General features: G+C 35.8%; 1 protein-coding gene across 1 annotated transcript in view; it reads right to left on the bottom strand.

Moving 5' to 3' along the window:
• The window catches only part of ADGRA3 (adhesion G protein-coupled receptor A3), a 53,325-nt gene that overhangs the window by 7,492 nt on the left and 30,573 nt on the right, over positions 1-15,260 (bottom strand). Inside the window, exons 9-14 of the mRNA XM_040064965.1 lie at positions 11,421-11,622; positions 8,298-8,447; positions 5,717-5,878; positions 5,238-5,441; positions 3,932-4,145; positions 3,577-3,785 (exon numbers count right to left, since the gene is read on the bottom strand). Of these exons, the coding sequence (XP_039920899.1) occupies positions 3,577-3,785; positions 3,932-4,145; positions 5,238-5,441; positions 5,717-5,878; positions 8,298-8,447; positions 11,421-11,622 (1,141 nt within the window). The remainder of the gene's footprint in view (positions 1-3,576; positions 3,786-3,931; positions 4,146-5,237; positions 5,442-5,716; positions 5,879-8,297; positions 8,448-11,420; positions 11,623-15,260) is intronic.

Below are 15,260 nucleotides of genomic sequence, written 5' to 3' on the forward strand. Positions count from 1 at the left end.
TCGTCACATACTGCCCAGAGAGATTGTGTCCCTGGAAATACTCACAGCTTGACTGAATATGACCTGGAGCAGTAAGGTTTGACTTTAAAGGCAGTCAAACTTTGAGCAGGTTAACAGCACCAAATGGCACCAAATGTTCCTATCAGACTGTTACTCTATGATTACTGTTTGACCAGAACAGATAGTTGATGCCTCTAAGAGAATTCAAAAGCTCTACAGTTAGCATCAATTAAATTTTCCAAATCTACTCCAGAATGGTATTTTCATTTACTCAAAAGAAGAAATAATTTCATCTGGAAGCAGTTAAAATTTACTAGAGTAAATTTACTTAACTATGATTAGTGAAAAAAAATCTATTAAAGATCATTTTTTGGAATGGACAGGATACAGAAAAGACTCTCCCCTATAATTCTCAGTGAGTCTCTCAAACTTCTGAAGTTGGCAAAGTTCAAATGTGTCGTAAGGAAAAGGAGAAAAAACTTAGCATTAAGAAAAAACTGTAAAAGATTAGGAGGAAGTTTCAGTGTGTTTTGAGAAAAAGCAGTGATATTTTTAAGCTTAAGATCGGTAAACTGATTTCATGGACAGGAAAAGAGGTTTTGAATTGAGGCTTACAATTAAATTACAGTCAACAGTCTCTTCACCATACCTTCAATTGCTCTTTCATCAGAATATAAATTTGTTATTCCTAACTAACTCAACAATCTCATTTCAAACTAATTTAATCAGGCTGCCAGTTTGATTCTTATCTATTTGGTTTTCTTTGGCACCTGGAAAAGGATCTTAAGAATTTATGCCTCAGGCAGCCAGTGTCATCTGATTTAACACTCCCATGGCCTGGTTGTTATGCAGCTGGGGATCCCTGAGAACTCACTGCTGTTACAAGCATAAGCAAATCTTTTGTCATACCTGGTCCATGAGCACCAGGCAACAGAAACTATAGGACAAATCTGGTTGCTGCTTCCAGACTGGTGTCAGGTAAGAAGATCTCATGTATGGATCCGTGTGAATTTCAAGAACAAGAGCTACAAAATCCCAAGATTTACAATAACTTTCTAAAACATCTGATGAAGCTCAGTATTTGCCCTGCCTAGACAGCCAAGGCCTTGAACCAATAATCAATGGAATTCTTTATCCATTGCACTGACATTTTTCATCAGACCTAGTAAAAAGAGTAAAGGGAGCTAATAATGTTATTTCTGAGCTAAATTGATCCTAAATAATTAAGTAAAAAAGAATGACAGTACAGTAACAGTACAGATGGCATTAAGATACTGGGGAGTTTATAGTTAATTAGTAGAACTCTTGTTTTCTTCCCAACCACTATTGCCAGGTTTTTTCCCCTCTGTTCAGCCTGTAATAATGAGTTTTCAGCAGAGCTTTCTGCTTATCTCTTCTATTATTAAACAGTGGTGAAGCTAATCTCCAAAAAATACAAAGTTTTACAGCTGCATCTGCCTAAATCACTACATCAGAAAACAAGGCACTCAGTGATGTATTTCCTTTATCAGAAGACTTGACATTATGTTCTGAAATGTATGAAAAAGGTGAAATGAAATGAAATTAAATGAAACAGAATGAAAGAGCTCTGGTTAAGTCGTTCACCTTCCAGACAGGATGATGAACCACTATGTTCAGGTTCCTCCTGCCACTGCTGTTTCATCAATTTGCTGTTATAATGGCAACTGCTGGATTAAAGAGCAAACTTCTAAAACTGAACCCAAAAGAATTTCCTCTGAGCCTGAGACCAGAACCCAGACTTTCATGACATGATGGGAGTCTAGAAAATATATAGGCTGATAAGGCTTTTTTGGTTAATATATGGATAGGCATTATGAAAACATTTTTTAGACATCCAGAGTTTCTGCAATGTATTATCTGTGTGCAAAGAACATCTGTCAGATGAGCGTTATTCTGTGCCCCTCCACCTACCCCCTCTTCTCCAGTCTCTACAGCCTAACATTTTGGAAAGTGGCTAAATATTTAAGGAATATCAGTTTTGATCAAATACACAACAAGAGCTACTGACAGAAAAGGAAGAAAACTACTCCTTTCTCTAACTTGATTTCTGATTATCAACAGTTCCCTCTATAATTTGCAACAGGATATTCCTACAATCTTACTATGCATTAATTCAGAAATAGTCTTTATAGAAGCAGACTGAACATGCTTTTCACTTTTCTTCCTCCAGATGACAGAAATGTGACCAATTTAAAGCATAATCTCTCTTTACATGCATATTATACATAAAAGTGAAAATTAATTCTGTTTTAAAAAATGCTGTTAAATTTTAGGAAAGGATTATATATTTTAAAAATATCAAAGAAAGGAACACGACCTGCAAAAGTTTACTTGATTGCAAAAGTTTAAAGTAATTTAAAACAATACCCTTAAAGGTAAAGTGAAAAGTTGCTCTCTTTGAGCTCTTTTAAAACGCTTGGCATGTAAATCAATTTTACGTAAGCTTAGCTTGGTAACTACCATTTAATTCTCTTCAGAGGAAGATTTTTGAAAATTTGTGTTGCTAAAGAAAAATATCAACTTCTAATCCCCTAATCATCTTAAAGGAGTCCTCTTTCTTCCATGTATGATTACATAAAAATAAATATTTAATTCCACACAGAACACATTAACTGCCACAAAACCCATACCAAATTTACATTTAACAGTATTTCCTAAACCTCAAAATATTTTGCTCAGCTCACTACCAGCCCACTCTATTTATGTATCATATTTTATAATTTAGCATCTGTTGGGTTACTGACATGCAGGGTAGCAGTCACCGTCTATAAAAAGGGAAGCTTCCCGGGCCAGATTCTGAAATTAGGAGTTCTGAGAACAGACAAAGAAGAAATTCAGCTTCACTACTGAGGAGCACTAAAAGAAAGTGTCTCTTTTATCACCATATTTCAGAACTGGTTAATCATTTTATTGATAACAATATGCTTAGACTAGATTTTAGATACTATTTTTCAGCAGTATTTCAAAGTATTTTTCATAGTTACGAAGTGGTTTGATCTTTCTTCCATCTCCACTGATGTCTTCTGGTAACACACCTACATACTAGTGAATTAACAGTTAATTTGGAATGAAATTCCAAAGTCTTTGGTTATAGATCACAGAAAAAAATACTTGGGAAAACACTCCCGATCAACTAACAAAGTCAACAAATCTAATCTAACACAGAAGACAGTTTAAAATAAAGAGCAGTAACAGTTGAAGATAACCTATCATTATTAGACTAAAGTTCAGGAAAGCTAATTTGATAAAGTAACTCATTAAAATGTCTTTCTATAATATAGTACTTTGCATATGAAAATTATTTTTCCAGTATAGTATCTCCAGTTGTTTATTAATTAATTATTACCTCATTAATTACACTGATAGATTTCCACTTAAACCTCATCTTACCTCAACATTTACATCAACAAAAGCAAATCTAAAGATGTATTTATTATGTCTAGTTTTATGTGAAATGGAGTGTGGGAATGTTTGTTTTCCATGACACCAGAAGAAAACCAAAGAGAATTGTATCTTAAAACATTTTTAAGTTCCAGAAAGAAGCTCAATTCATACCATTAAAACAGCATAGTTGCTGAGGGAGTAGCACTGAATGGTCGTGATATTTTCATCAGACAGGAGGATGCGACAACCATCAGATTTCCATCCCCCTTGTCCGTTCAGGAGATCGAAGTCCCACTGAGCTGCTACAGCATCCGCTCCGTGTGCAATCCGCCGCAGTGTCACATTGATAGGAACGTGGTGACTGGCTACGTTTAATCCATCTGTTACAAAGGAAACGCATTTGCACATCCATTTCTCATCATGTAACACATTAGATGCTAAAACCTTCTGCTAGATAGACACTGATCAAAACAAGGGAGTCAAAACCGTTTACTAAAGATCATAAAAAGTAGTAATAAAAACAAACCTATCTTGGTAAGAATAACTGGAGTTACAACTGTACGACGTTTCCCATCGTCAGCCAGATTTGTTGAATTTCCTGTTGCTGGGAAAAGCTTTCCATTGCGAAATGCAATAAGCTGAAGCTTGTAGACAGATTCATCTGCTGGTCTGATTTCTCTTTTTTGTTTTTGGGTGAAAAGGGAAGCTGGCAACTGGATAGAGGCCTCGACAATTGTGTTCTAGAAACGAAACAGATTTTTAAAGTTCCCAAAGAGAAAATGACGTTCAGAGATTAAATTAGCAACTCCTCTATATGTACAGAGTCAGAGATGAATACATTTAGCAGACTATGTATTGTGACCAACCTATTTGACAGCGTTTCCAAGTAATCCAGGACAAAACAGTTTAATCAGGTTATTAAAGTCTCAAAACATTTCTTAAAAGAAAAAAGTAGTTAAGATTCTGCAGCTACCTTACGTGTTACAGAGAGTAAAGTTAAAGTTTGTATCAGTAGAGTATTACAAGAGTTCTTCCAGATTAGACTATTAGCAACTAGAAGCAACAACCAACACAAGCAGAGAGAAATTCTGCAATTGTGCACTAGCATCATTCAAAACAAAATGCTTGTGTACAAACAGGGTGGTTTTACTTGTATACAAATAACACTTGAGTGAGAAATACGCATATAATTTCACAGACTTACATAAGTATAAATTGTAATATACTGCAGTGACATTTAAGCAAATTAATAACAAACTGGTAAGTCTGGGAATATAATTGAAAAAATACTTTTATCAAATATGAGGAAGTGTTTCCATTTTATACACACCCACATATATATGTAATAGACGTGTGTGTGTGTGTGTGTGTGTATGCACATGCACACACAAAATTAACCTAGGTCCATCTTCTATTTCATGCTTAATTACAGTATTACTCTGAGCAGGATATTTCATATTTTCAAGGAGACTGCTAATGTCTGATTTCGTATGTAATGAAGGTGAAAATGCAGAAAAATAAAGATGTATTATTATAAACTAGGAAGTGTCTCAATTTCCACACTCATGAAAAAGTCTGAATCTTTTCAGGATCTTTCAGCTTACAAGATTACAATGAAGAAAATCACAACTGCCTATTAAAAGTTGTGTCCATTAAAACAACTATTTTATAATCAAGCTTTATTATTCTTTATCCCTTTAATTCTTTTCACAGTCATTTTGGATTACACAAAAATGCTAATTTAACCTTAGAAATTAATAACAATAAACTTGCTTGCCAAATTATTCATATATATTATTACAAAGTCAGGAGGGAAACAAAGAGCAACCCACCTTTAAAGCCAGGCTTGACAGTGTATTTGAAACATTGCACTTAAAGCTTAATTGTTTATCTAGATTCCCATCTGGGTCTCTTCTCCCATAATCACTGAGTCCTGTACGGTCTGATGTAGCCACTTTCTGAAATACGGTGCAAGTCATCCCAGTGAAACCGGCAGCCTTTATTACATAGGCTTCAAGAGCAATATTTGGAGAATACTGTGACAACAAAAATCAAACATGAAATGGTTTTATACACCACAGACAAGATAATAAATAATCTTAAAGGGATTCTCTGCCTTCACAGAAAAACACATCCAGAAACCCATCTATGTTTATCTGGCAGGTATAAATCTTTCCAGAGTATTGCTCTACTCCCTTCAAAAATAATCGGCATTTCAGATAATGCCAGCATCTTTTAAGAAAAATAAAAAGCTATTCAAATCAAGAGTGAGCAAAACCTCTTCTAAGTAAATAAATAAATTCTTGCTTACAGTAGAATAAACTTGAGCTCCATTTGCAAGCCGATACATAGCAATTTTCTGTAGACACTGTACAATTCTGGTGCAAGCCTTGGCTTCCCTTTGTGCCATCCACAGAACACGTTCATCAGCCAACATAATATTACTTGCTATGTCCACCATGACGTCACCAAGCTAACATGGAAGAGAAGTAAGACTCTTTTATGGGTATGAAAACATCCAGCAGTTAGGGTCATTACCAGAAAATACAAATTGAGTTGGTAGAACGTAAAGCAGAAGGAAAATGGTTGTTCCTCTTTCAATCACCTCATCACGTTGAGATACTGAATTACTTTCACTCGGGCATTTACCCGCACTGAAGAATAATGTCATGCCAATAGAATGTTTCTGTTTATATTGTACTTAGGAAAAAAATCCCATGATAAATATTTTATTAAAAGGTAACTGTGCAATACTCCACTTTCTACTCTACTAATTGCTTAAGAGGACTATTTACAATCAACTTGGAAACTGTATCAACTGTAATACAGTTTGCATGTATGATAGGAGACAATAGGAAAAGAGTAAAACAGGCAAAAATTAGCATACAACCCTTCTGTTTTGCTTCCTTTTAGCAAGTCAAACTTTTTTTATTGCTTTCTTATTTGCCTTCAAATTTGCATGACCTCTTTTAGGTCACAGGTTTACATGAGAGAGACAGTAAATACCCATAGGTACCAATGCTGCTTTCAAACCATCAAGTACATTGTTTTAAGTTCACAGTCCTCACCCTGCCGTCTGTATTAAAAAAAAAATACAAATTATAAAGGGAACTTATTTATTTAGGCCCCTCTACCAAAAATAATGAGCACCTACACTAACGTTGACCTACACCAAATTTTCACGTTTAAGGAGCAGTGACAAATACTGGACCAAAAGGAAAGGTGAGCATAATTTTTAGTTGAATTGATGATGCAATTCACAGTGCCTAAATTTAGGGACTGGAATTTTCTGTTGGAAGAGAGAAAGAGTAGGATAAGGAACTTATCTCCTTTACTATGCAGGCTTCCACTTTTTCTTTTTCAGAGTATTATTCATAAGGAGAGAACACAATAATTTGCTCTTTTTAAATTAAATCTTTAAATACAAATGCAAGAATTGGAATATGAAAGTATTTATTATTTTGAGAACTGGCTATCTTACGAACAGAAGTTACATTCAGTAAAAATTCTTAACTAACACAGAGCCTTAAGTAGCATTTGCAGGCTGTAGTCCTTTCATTAAATCTTCAACAACAAAGTCAAATTAATTGGAAGTGTTTATAATGACTTATTACTACTTGAGAAATGGTAACAAGTTTCACACATCAACAAATGGTGATTTTATAATAAACCAGCAGTGTTAATATACCCAACTCACAGAATTCAAGTTGCTTCATACTTATAAAATATATTACATATTATTCTTTCTCCTACTATTGAGGTATGAACAAGTTTTTCCAGCTGTATTCTAACTTAACACAATCTGCTAAGAACTTTCTGAACATTTCTCTTGTTGCTTCTGATATGAAAGAGCTATTAAATGAACCTGTTTATTATTTATTGTACTAATCTTTCAGAATAGCCACTTTAGCACAAACTAGGGAACAAATAAGAAAATGGTGCAAATGCATGAATATGAATAAGAGCATCAAAAACAAGTCTGTAGAGTAATAACATGATAAGAAGTCAAGCCTTATTAATAGCTACTAAAATTTTAACATGAAATTGTACTCATATTCCTTAAATATACCAGCAAGTCAGTCACAGGCTGGCTCCAAAACAAATCCATTGAGAAAAAACCCATTGTCTAAGATAAAAATCCTCTAAGGAGTTCTGATAAAGATGTAGAACCAGCATTTATGGTTTGCTGGGGGGTGGACGGGGAAAATTTGGCTTTTTGCTTTTTTGCACAAGTTTAAATTTGAGGCACTGTGGCCTCCAACTTCCCAACAAGCACTGTACAGTGAGACCAATATAACCTCTGTTCAGCAGTGAAACAGAGAGTTTCTACCCACTGGTGGGACAATTCAATTACTTGCATTTTTCTCCCCAACAATGAGCATTCTCTAAGATTTTGTTTTAATGTCTTACGTTATATCCTGCAAGGCAGAGGAATACTGAAAACCTTAGAGATATGGCTCAATATTGAATAAAGACAGTCTATCATGGTGAAAGGGGAGAAGATAAGTCTTGTTTTATTCATTATTGAGAGGATCTCTGAGGCTTTCATTATTTGTGCTTTTAGGTAAGAACATAGCAATGAAAACCTGTGACCCACTCCATATTAAATAAAAACAGACTTACTGTACCTATCTCCCTGCTCCAGTGCTGACCAGAGGTGTTACTCACATTACAGGTCCAGTGAATGCTGGATCATCTCAGCGCGAATGCAAAGTCTGTGACCATGGGTCAGCAACTTCAGGGACCTACTAAACAAACAAAAACATGGAATAGAATCTGACAATCCACTAGCTCAGTGCCTGCGTCTAATGTTGGGAAGATTTCACTGCTCAGAATACTTAAGGGACAAACACTTTGATTATCTTTAAAGTGATGGCAAGTTATCCAGTTACCTCTTTATATTTTTCAGCAAATCTTCCAAATTTCTCTATCATTTCAGCCACAAAAATAACATCCATTTTATCAGAAAAATTTGCTGCTTCAACCGTGTAAGCCAAGAGCTGTCTTGCTGTTGCCACTGCATTGGTGAGGTTGAGAGGCATCTACACAAGAACAAACATGAGCATTTGAAAAAGGACAAGACAGAGACAACACTTCACCACATAAGCACTGATCCAAGGAGGAGACCAACTCCCACAGGGATCACAGTGTTTTGAGTAGCTAAGGACCACCAGCTCATCTGTAAGCAAAAACATTTCCCACAAGCCAGAGAACTACTGTTGGTACTGGCAGCCAGCAACTTAGTTTTGTGCTGTTGTCCCAGAAGGGAGAGAGGTACTGCACCAAGAAGGAGAGAACCCCCCCTAAACAGCACTGTCAACTGCTTATTTTCATTTTCACCAAAGCCAGGGCATGACAACACAAAGCTCTTTAAATATAGCATTTTATAGCAAGAGAAGTCAAAACCAGTTCAAACAAACAACTGCCACAGCATTCACTCTCAATTCTGTTAATTATAGGAAGCATTTGGAATGGCATACACACACAAAAAATGAAGACAGATCTTGTTATGACAAAGGGTCATGATTTCACTCCCGAAACAAACCCCATGCTGGAAAATTCTTCATTAAATAGTACCAAACATCCACATGCCTGAGCCAGCTGGGACCAAAAATGGGAAATTCTACATAGTACAGTGGAAAGCTGTGCTAATGTTATCAGATCACTTTGGTGTGGAGATAGCTAGTCTGCTCTACTGAATATGAAAAGTGCTATATAGGCACAACTATATATTTGTCCTTGCCAGTCTTAGCATTTGTACATAAATCTCAATGCGACTAATGAAAGTTAATTTATTGTCAATATGCTAAAAGTAATGAATTTAAAGTACAAATAAAGTTCAAAGTCATTACACATACTGAACAAAGTCAACTTTCAAATTCAGATATTCTATATATTTCTTTGAACTTTCTCTTTAATCATGAATTTCTTTTCACCTAAAACTGTACCTGTTCAATACACAAACAAGAAAGGTGGAATATGAATGCTCCTGTAGAATGTTAAAAAGGTTTTATTTTATTTTACATGTGAACTTTTACTTGATTTAAAATGTTTGGCAAAGTTCTGGTGTTCAAAACAGCTCAACTACCTTTTGTTCAAAGGCTGTAAACATGCTTGTAATATGATTACATTTAATATTAGTCTCAGAGACAAGAAACTTCTGTGCAGAATACTGCTAAAAATTCCAGACCTACTACACATAAAAAGAAGGCAACTTTTTTAAGTAAAAACAACTCCCACACCCAAAACATTCCCCTTCTTCCTTTAAAATAATTTCAGCATAGAATACCTGTGTACATTTATTTTTGAGTAGCAAATAGGAAGTTATCAACTTCACATATGAAAATTATTGTTTTGCTCTTCTGAAGATACCAGTCTGATGCTTAAATTTTAAACTTCCTAACACAAAGCTGGAAACGTTTCTCCACAACCTGAAAAATGTTGGCTAACCAAAAGCAGTTATAACAAGCTTAAATTATCTAGGCTCTTGAGCAGCTGGGCTCCAGTGCATAGGCAGGAAAGGCATTGAGTTGTCACAGGCCTTGCAGAAAAATGTGAACTCCCAGGTGAGAAAAAAGCAAACCGGCAGCATCGAAGCTCTATTCAAACTAATACTCAACCTTTCTGTGTCCCAGAAAAGGACAAAGTGATCCCCAGCATCGTCTCTCTCCAGTTAACCAGTCATTAAGAAAGAACACTCGTCATTTGACCTGTCAAACCTGTTTCATATGACCAAGCCATGGCATGCACCTCTAGTGCTAGGAATATAAAGCAGTAAAGCAGAATAGTTATGTCAATCTCTAAGTTTATCTTGGGCCAGAACAGGCAATCCCTTTCCTTCCTTCTCACCCCTGCCATCTTTGTTGGCCAGCACTCAGGGGTCCTCAGGGAACCAGAGCAGTGAATGCAGACAGAGGAAGTCAGCCCATCTTACACAACAGGCAGTACTAATCTTTTGCCTCAAACTGGAGTTAGCCCAATCAACTGAACATCAAGATTTCACTGTGGGTTTAAATCTAATACAATTTAGATCTGATTGTCCCAGCTGGGGGCTGAGGTGCTTCAGACAGGTATTGTGAAGTTTTCTCTAAAATGTGAGATGAATTGGAACACTCCAAACCCATACAACGTGTAGAGATCCTACCCTGGGCTCAGACAAGCACCATGGCCCCATTTTAAACGTAAGTGGTGCTACCAACATTATCAACTCCAGTGACCAAGCATTATTATTAAAAATCAAACAAAAAACTAATCACCGAACCAACCCCAAAACACCACACCAAAAACAATCTCATATTTCCATGGTTTCACCTGTTACATCCATACTAGTGATCTGACTGCAGGAGCTTAAACCAAAAGTTCAGAGCTTTATGGAGCAATTTCCAACACAGCAACTATACAGGCAAGGTCAGGTACATCACTGCAGAACAGCATTTGGGGAAGTGTGCATTAACTACATAAACCTTAAAAGGAACTTGGAGCTGAAAAATTTTGTTTCATAGCTACAAGTGAAATTCTAGAATACTCTCTTGGATCCTGGTAAGTGCTACCAGATAAAGCATAGTTATTACTCACTACTTTCAGTAGTCAGCTCTTATCAGTCACACTGACTCTATCAAAGGTTTACAGCAACAAAGGCAGAGTTTGACTACTCTCTACTACTATAATAAAAAGAGCTGTTCTCCATTACAGATTAAGCTTGTCTTGTTTCTTTATAGTATGAGGGCAGAACAGGGCATCAAGTTGACAAAAATAATCATGACAAGCTTATGCTCTAGATAAGCACAAAGAACAAAATTTTCTTTGTACTTTTAATCTAAGAGCACTCAAAGCAGATACTAAACCAAGCTTTTAACCTAAACCTACAAGTTCCAGTATTGCATTCAGAGGCATGTGTTCACCATAACCTATCGACCACCAGTATTTCCAGCTTCAAGAAGATAAAAGGTCTTCTGAGTTTTTATTTTCATTAATTAGATTTTCATAATTTGGTGTTACAGAAATGCACAAATTACCTGATTAAACATATAAAGAACTCGAGTCACATCATTTGCATACTGGCACCTGGAGTAGTCCTCGTCTGCCCAGTACCCTCCCCTGTCGCATCTGCGCCAGGCTCTTCTCTCATCTTGTGAGTTGCCAGGATATATCCCACTGCCAGCAGAGTACCGTGTACACAGCAGGTATGCTGTGATGCCTGCCAATGTTCTGGGCCACCTGGGGAGTCAAAAGGAAAAAAAAGCCTCACATTTAGACAAATTTACATGACAAGTAAATAAAAGGATTAAGCACTACAACATGAAATAAAGAGACACTCAAAACTAAGCATCTCTAAACTATTTAAAGGGCCACCTTGGCTCATCTTCAGTATTTTCAAGCTGTTCATATTTGTGTCTATTAACAAAATGAGCTCTAATCCTAGCATGTTTTTTCTGAATTCTTTCATGAGGTTTCAGGTAGAGAGAGGAAGGTGCTTATAAAACAGCTAAAAACAGTTTACAATTTTTTGATAAAAAACCTCGCCTACTTCATGAAAAATTCCCTGTAAGCACTATAAAAACAAGTTGATACTCACTTTCTACATGTCCTCTACACATTCACCAGTACAACTTTCAAACAATTGCATTCATATTTGTACGAAACTGCAGATATGAACAGAAGACTACATTTGCAGTATTCAAGGAACAGTCGTAGCAGTTCTACTCTCTGACCACTTTTGCAAACAAAATACCAAACAGAAATCAATAGGAAAAAATTTGTTCATAATGTCAAAAAAGGAGAAAAGAATTCCTTTCACTCAAGGTACGTGACCTATGCCTCTCTTTACAAAACTCCTAAAGTTCTCTCCACTTTCACCACTAATTTTACTGAGTATTTTATCTGTACAAACAAACACAGATTACAACCAAAAAACCCATCAGAAAATAAACTGCAATACATCTTTAATGCATGGATCATTCACTAGAGCAGGACTAACCAAGGAAAAAAATAAGGATAGAGGAAAACCATGTCTGAATTAAGATGCAATGCTGAGCAGACAGAAGGGACAAGAACAAGAAATGGCAGCCAGTCTGCCAGTCCATGCATCTGGCCCTCTACCCTGTTATATGCATAAACATATTGGCATAAGCATTATTTTATCATTCACAGCACTAATTCTTAAGTTCTAGAAGTAAAAAAACATACCTACCTAAATTGCAGAATGCTCAGTATCTCAAATTTAACAATCCAACATACAAGGTTTAACTAAAACTGAGAGAAAGTGACCTTCGTTGGATCATCCCAGGCTTTCTGTATGTAGCCTCATTATGTCAAGCTCCTTTAAGAGTCTTAAGAGCTAACATAGGTTTTCTAAATTTTAAGTACTTCAAAGAGCTTTGTAAAAAACAGTTGAGTCCAAAAATTGGAACTGGTCAAAGAAAAAATTTTGGTGGATTACACTGTGATTTAAAGTTTGCTTTTATATCTGGATTGCATTTTCGTAAATGGCTGTTTATTCACTACTATCATCTAAATTAAAAAATGCTACGAGCATATAGATACTTGAAAAAAATTTCTGTTTGCAGGCGGATGAAGTAAACACCTTGAAGGATGTTCCATTTCCAGGAAATTAAAAATTTAAGCAATATTGCCAAATAAAGAAACTGAAGAAGTCAGCATAATTTTCCCACCTTATTCATCAGTTAAGTAACTCCTCTTACTGAAGATGCTGGAATTTATCACAGTTCTTCCTCAGAGAAGATAATTAACTCCAGGGATGGACTAAGGCAAAATGCTATACTTCTCAATCATATTAAGTGATAGAACATATTAACCTTTTAGGGTATACTGGAAGCCTTCTCTATCTTAAATTCCCATTTAGTCTAAATTATTTCCAACAGAACAATTGTAACACGTTCAGTAATGGAAGAAAGACACTTAGTTCAAGCCATTTTGACCATTACTTAAGTTTGGGCAAGGAGTAACAAAGATAGTTGCTGGTAGCTTCCCAGTACTGCACAAGTCATTGCAACAACCATAAAAGAATCCTAAGTTGGTAAGAAAACTAATGGAAAAGACTAGATGATGAATACAACAAACTAAACTACCTTTTGTAACAGCTTTGACATTACAGATCAGTTCTCCATATTGTATTAACAAAACTTCATTAAGAAATGGAGACTTGTTATTATGACCATCACTAGAGTATTTGAACACTAGAAGAGACAGAAGATTATTTGGATATTCAGTAGAGGTTCATCCAGCCCAGCAAATATTCATTCACGTACACTCAGAGCCTCAGCAGCCACTTCAAGTAACTAAGAGAAGTATCACCATCAACCAGTACCAGAGGGAAAGCTTATACCAGATTTGGTGACAATGGAGGTAGTTAAAAAAAAAAAAAAAAAAAAAAAAAAAAAAAAAAAAAAAAAAAAAAAAAAAAAGCACAGATTTTAAATGCCTGGAATCATATAGAGGTACTTTAGAGAATGTAAATTAATTAAAAGAACAGGTATAGATTCTGCAATGGTAACATTAAGGATTTTATGTAAGGAAGGCAGCAAAAGAAAGGACAAAAGTCTTCCTCAGAAAAAATTATAACAGCATTGTTGTGAATTGCCACAATTCCAGTGCAACATTACATGCACCTCAGCAAGCTAACAAAACATCAGACTGGATCGTGGCAGGCCAGCTCTGATCATGGAGAGAGCAAGTTATGCATCTGCTGGGAAGGGGGACAGGGACAGCAGGATACAATACATGTACACCTATCCAAGTCTTGGAAATGTCAGTATGGACAAATTGAAATAAACTCTGATTCAACACAGACTGGAAAAACAAGTACAAAGATTAAATACTTCTGCGCTCCCATTTTTTAATTTATAATAAGCCTTCAGAGAATGAAGCTAAAAAGAAAACAGGCAGATGAGGACACAAATAAATCAGCTGGCACAGCTGTTAAGACGTGTAGGCCCACAAATACCTTGCATAATACACTGAGACCTCCACTTCTAGAATGCAGTTAGTTTCCAGAAACACTGCCACTGGACTACCAAAACGTAATTTCCAAAACCATTTATCAATACTGAAATTTTTATATTAAGTTTCCACATCAAAGACACCACCTCAAAACGGGTAATTGTCTCTGTCTTTACAGTTTTCTAAAACTTGTATTTTTCCAAAGCATTTTCAGTAAAAGTGTGGTCAGCTCAGTTTTCAGTGAATGTATCACCTTACAGACTGAGTGTCACACGGCCTTGGAATAATTTAAATTCTGTGGTTCTGACAGAGGTTTTATGACACAACCTCCAAGACAAATACTTTTACTGAAACATGGCACATGCTGTTCCTTTTCTCACTACTCACATCTAGTGCTAAAGAAGCAGAAAAAGAGAAAACAGAATTTCTCTCTGGTTTCTCAGACTAGGACTCAAATGTAAAACCAGTTTTTCAGGAGAGTTTTAATTACTATGCTTTTAAACAAGTATTATTTCTAAGCTATATATATATGCCTATCTTCTAGAACTGTAGCCATCAAACAGAAAAAAGTGAGAGCTGCAGTGTTTAACACTACTTCAAAGGTTATTAGATTATCACAAGGTTGTTTGCCTTCTCTCCCTCTTCTTATCTCCGCTTTCCCTGTTTTTATTACCCCGCTCTCATTATTGTCCTTTTATTCTCCCTGATTTGACTTTGCAATCATCTCCCTACACAGCATTTTATCATCTTTTGCCATGATCTTCTCAAAAGAATACAAGCAATGCCAGGTAGGTCTTACAGTCTATGCTACCTTTAGAACAAATTTAGATATGTACAGAAACATTTTACTGTTAAGACTAAGGTATTATTTATATAATGATTCAGAAAGCTTTCTA

This window comes from Hirundo rustica, chromosome 5, assembly GCF_015227805.2.
Source record: "Hirundo rustica isolate bHirRus1 chromosome 5, bHirRus1.pri.v3, whole genome shotgun sequence".
Taxonomy (NCBI): Eukaryota; Metazoa; Chordata; class Aves; order Passeriformes; family Hirundinidae; genus Hirundo; species Hirundo rustica.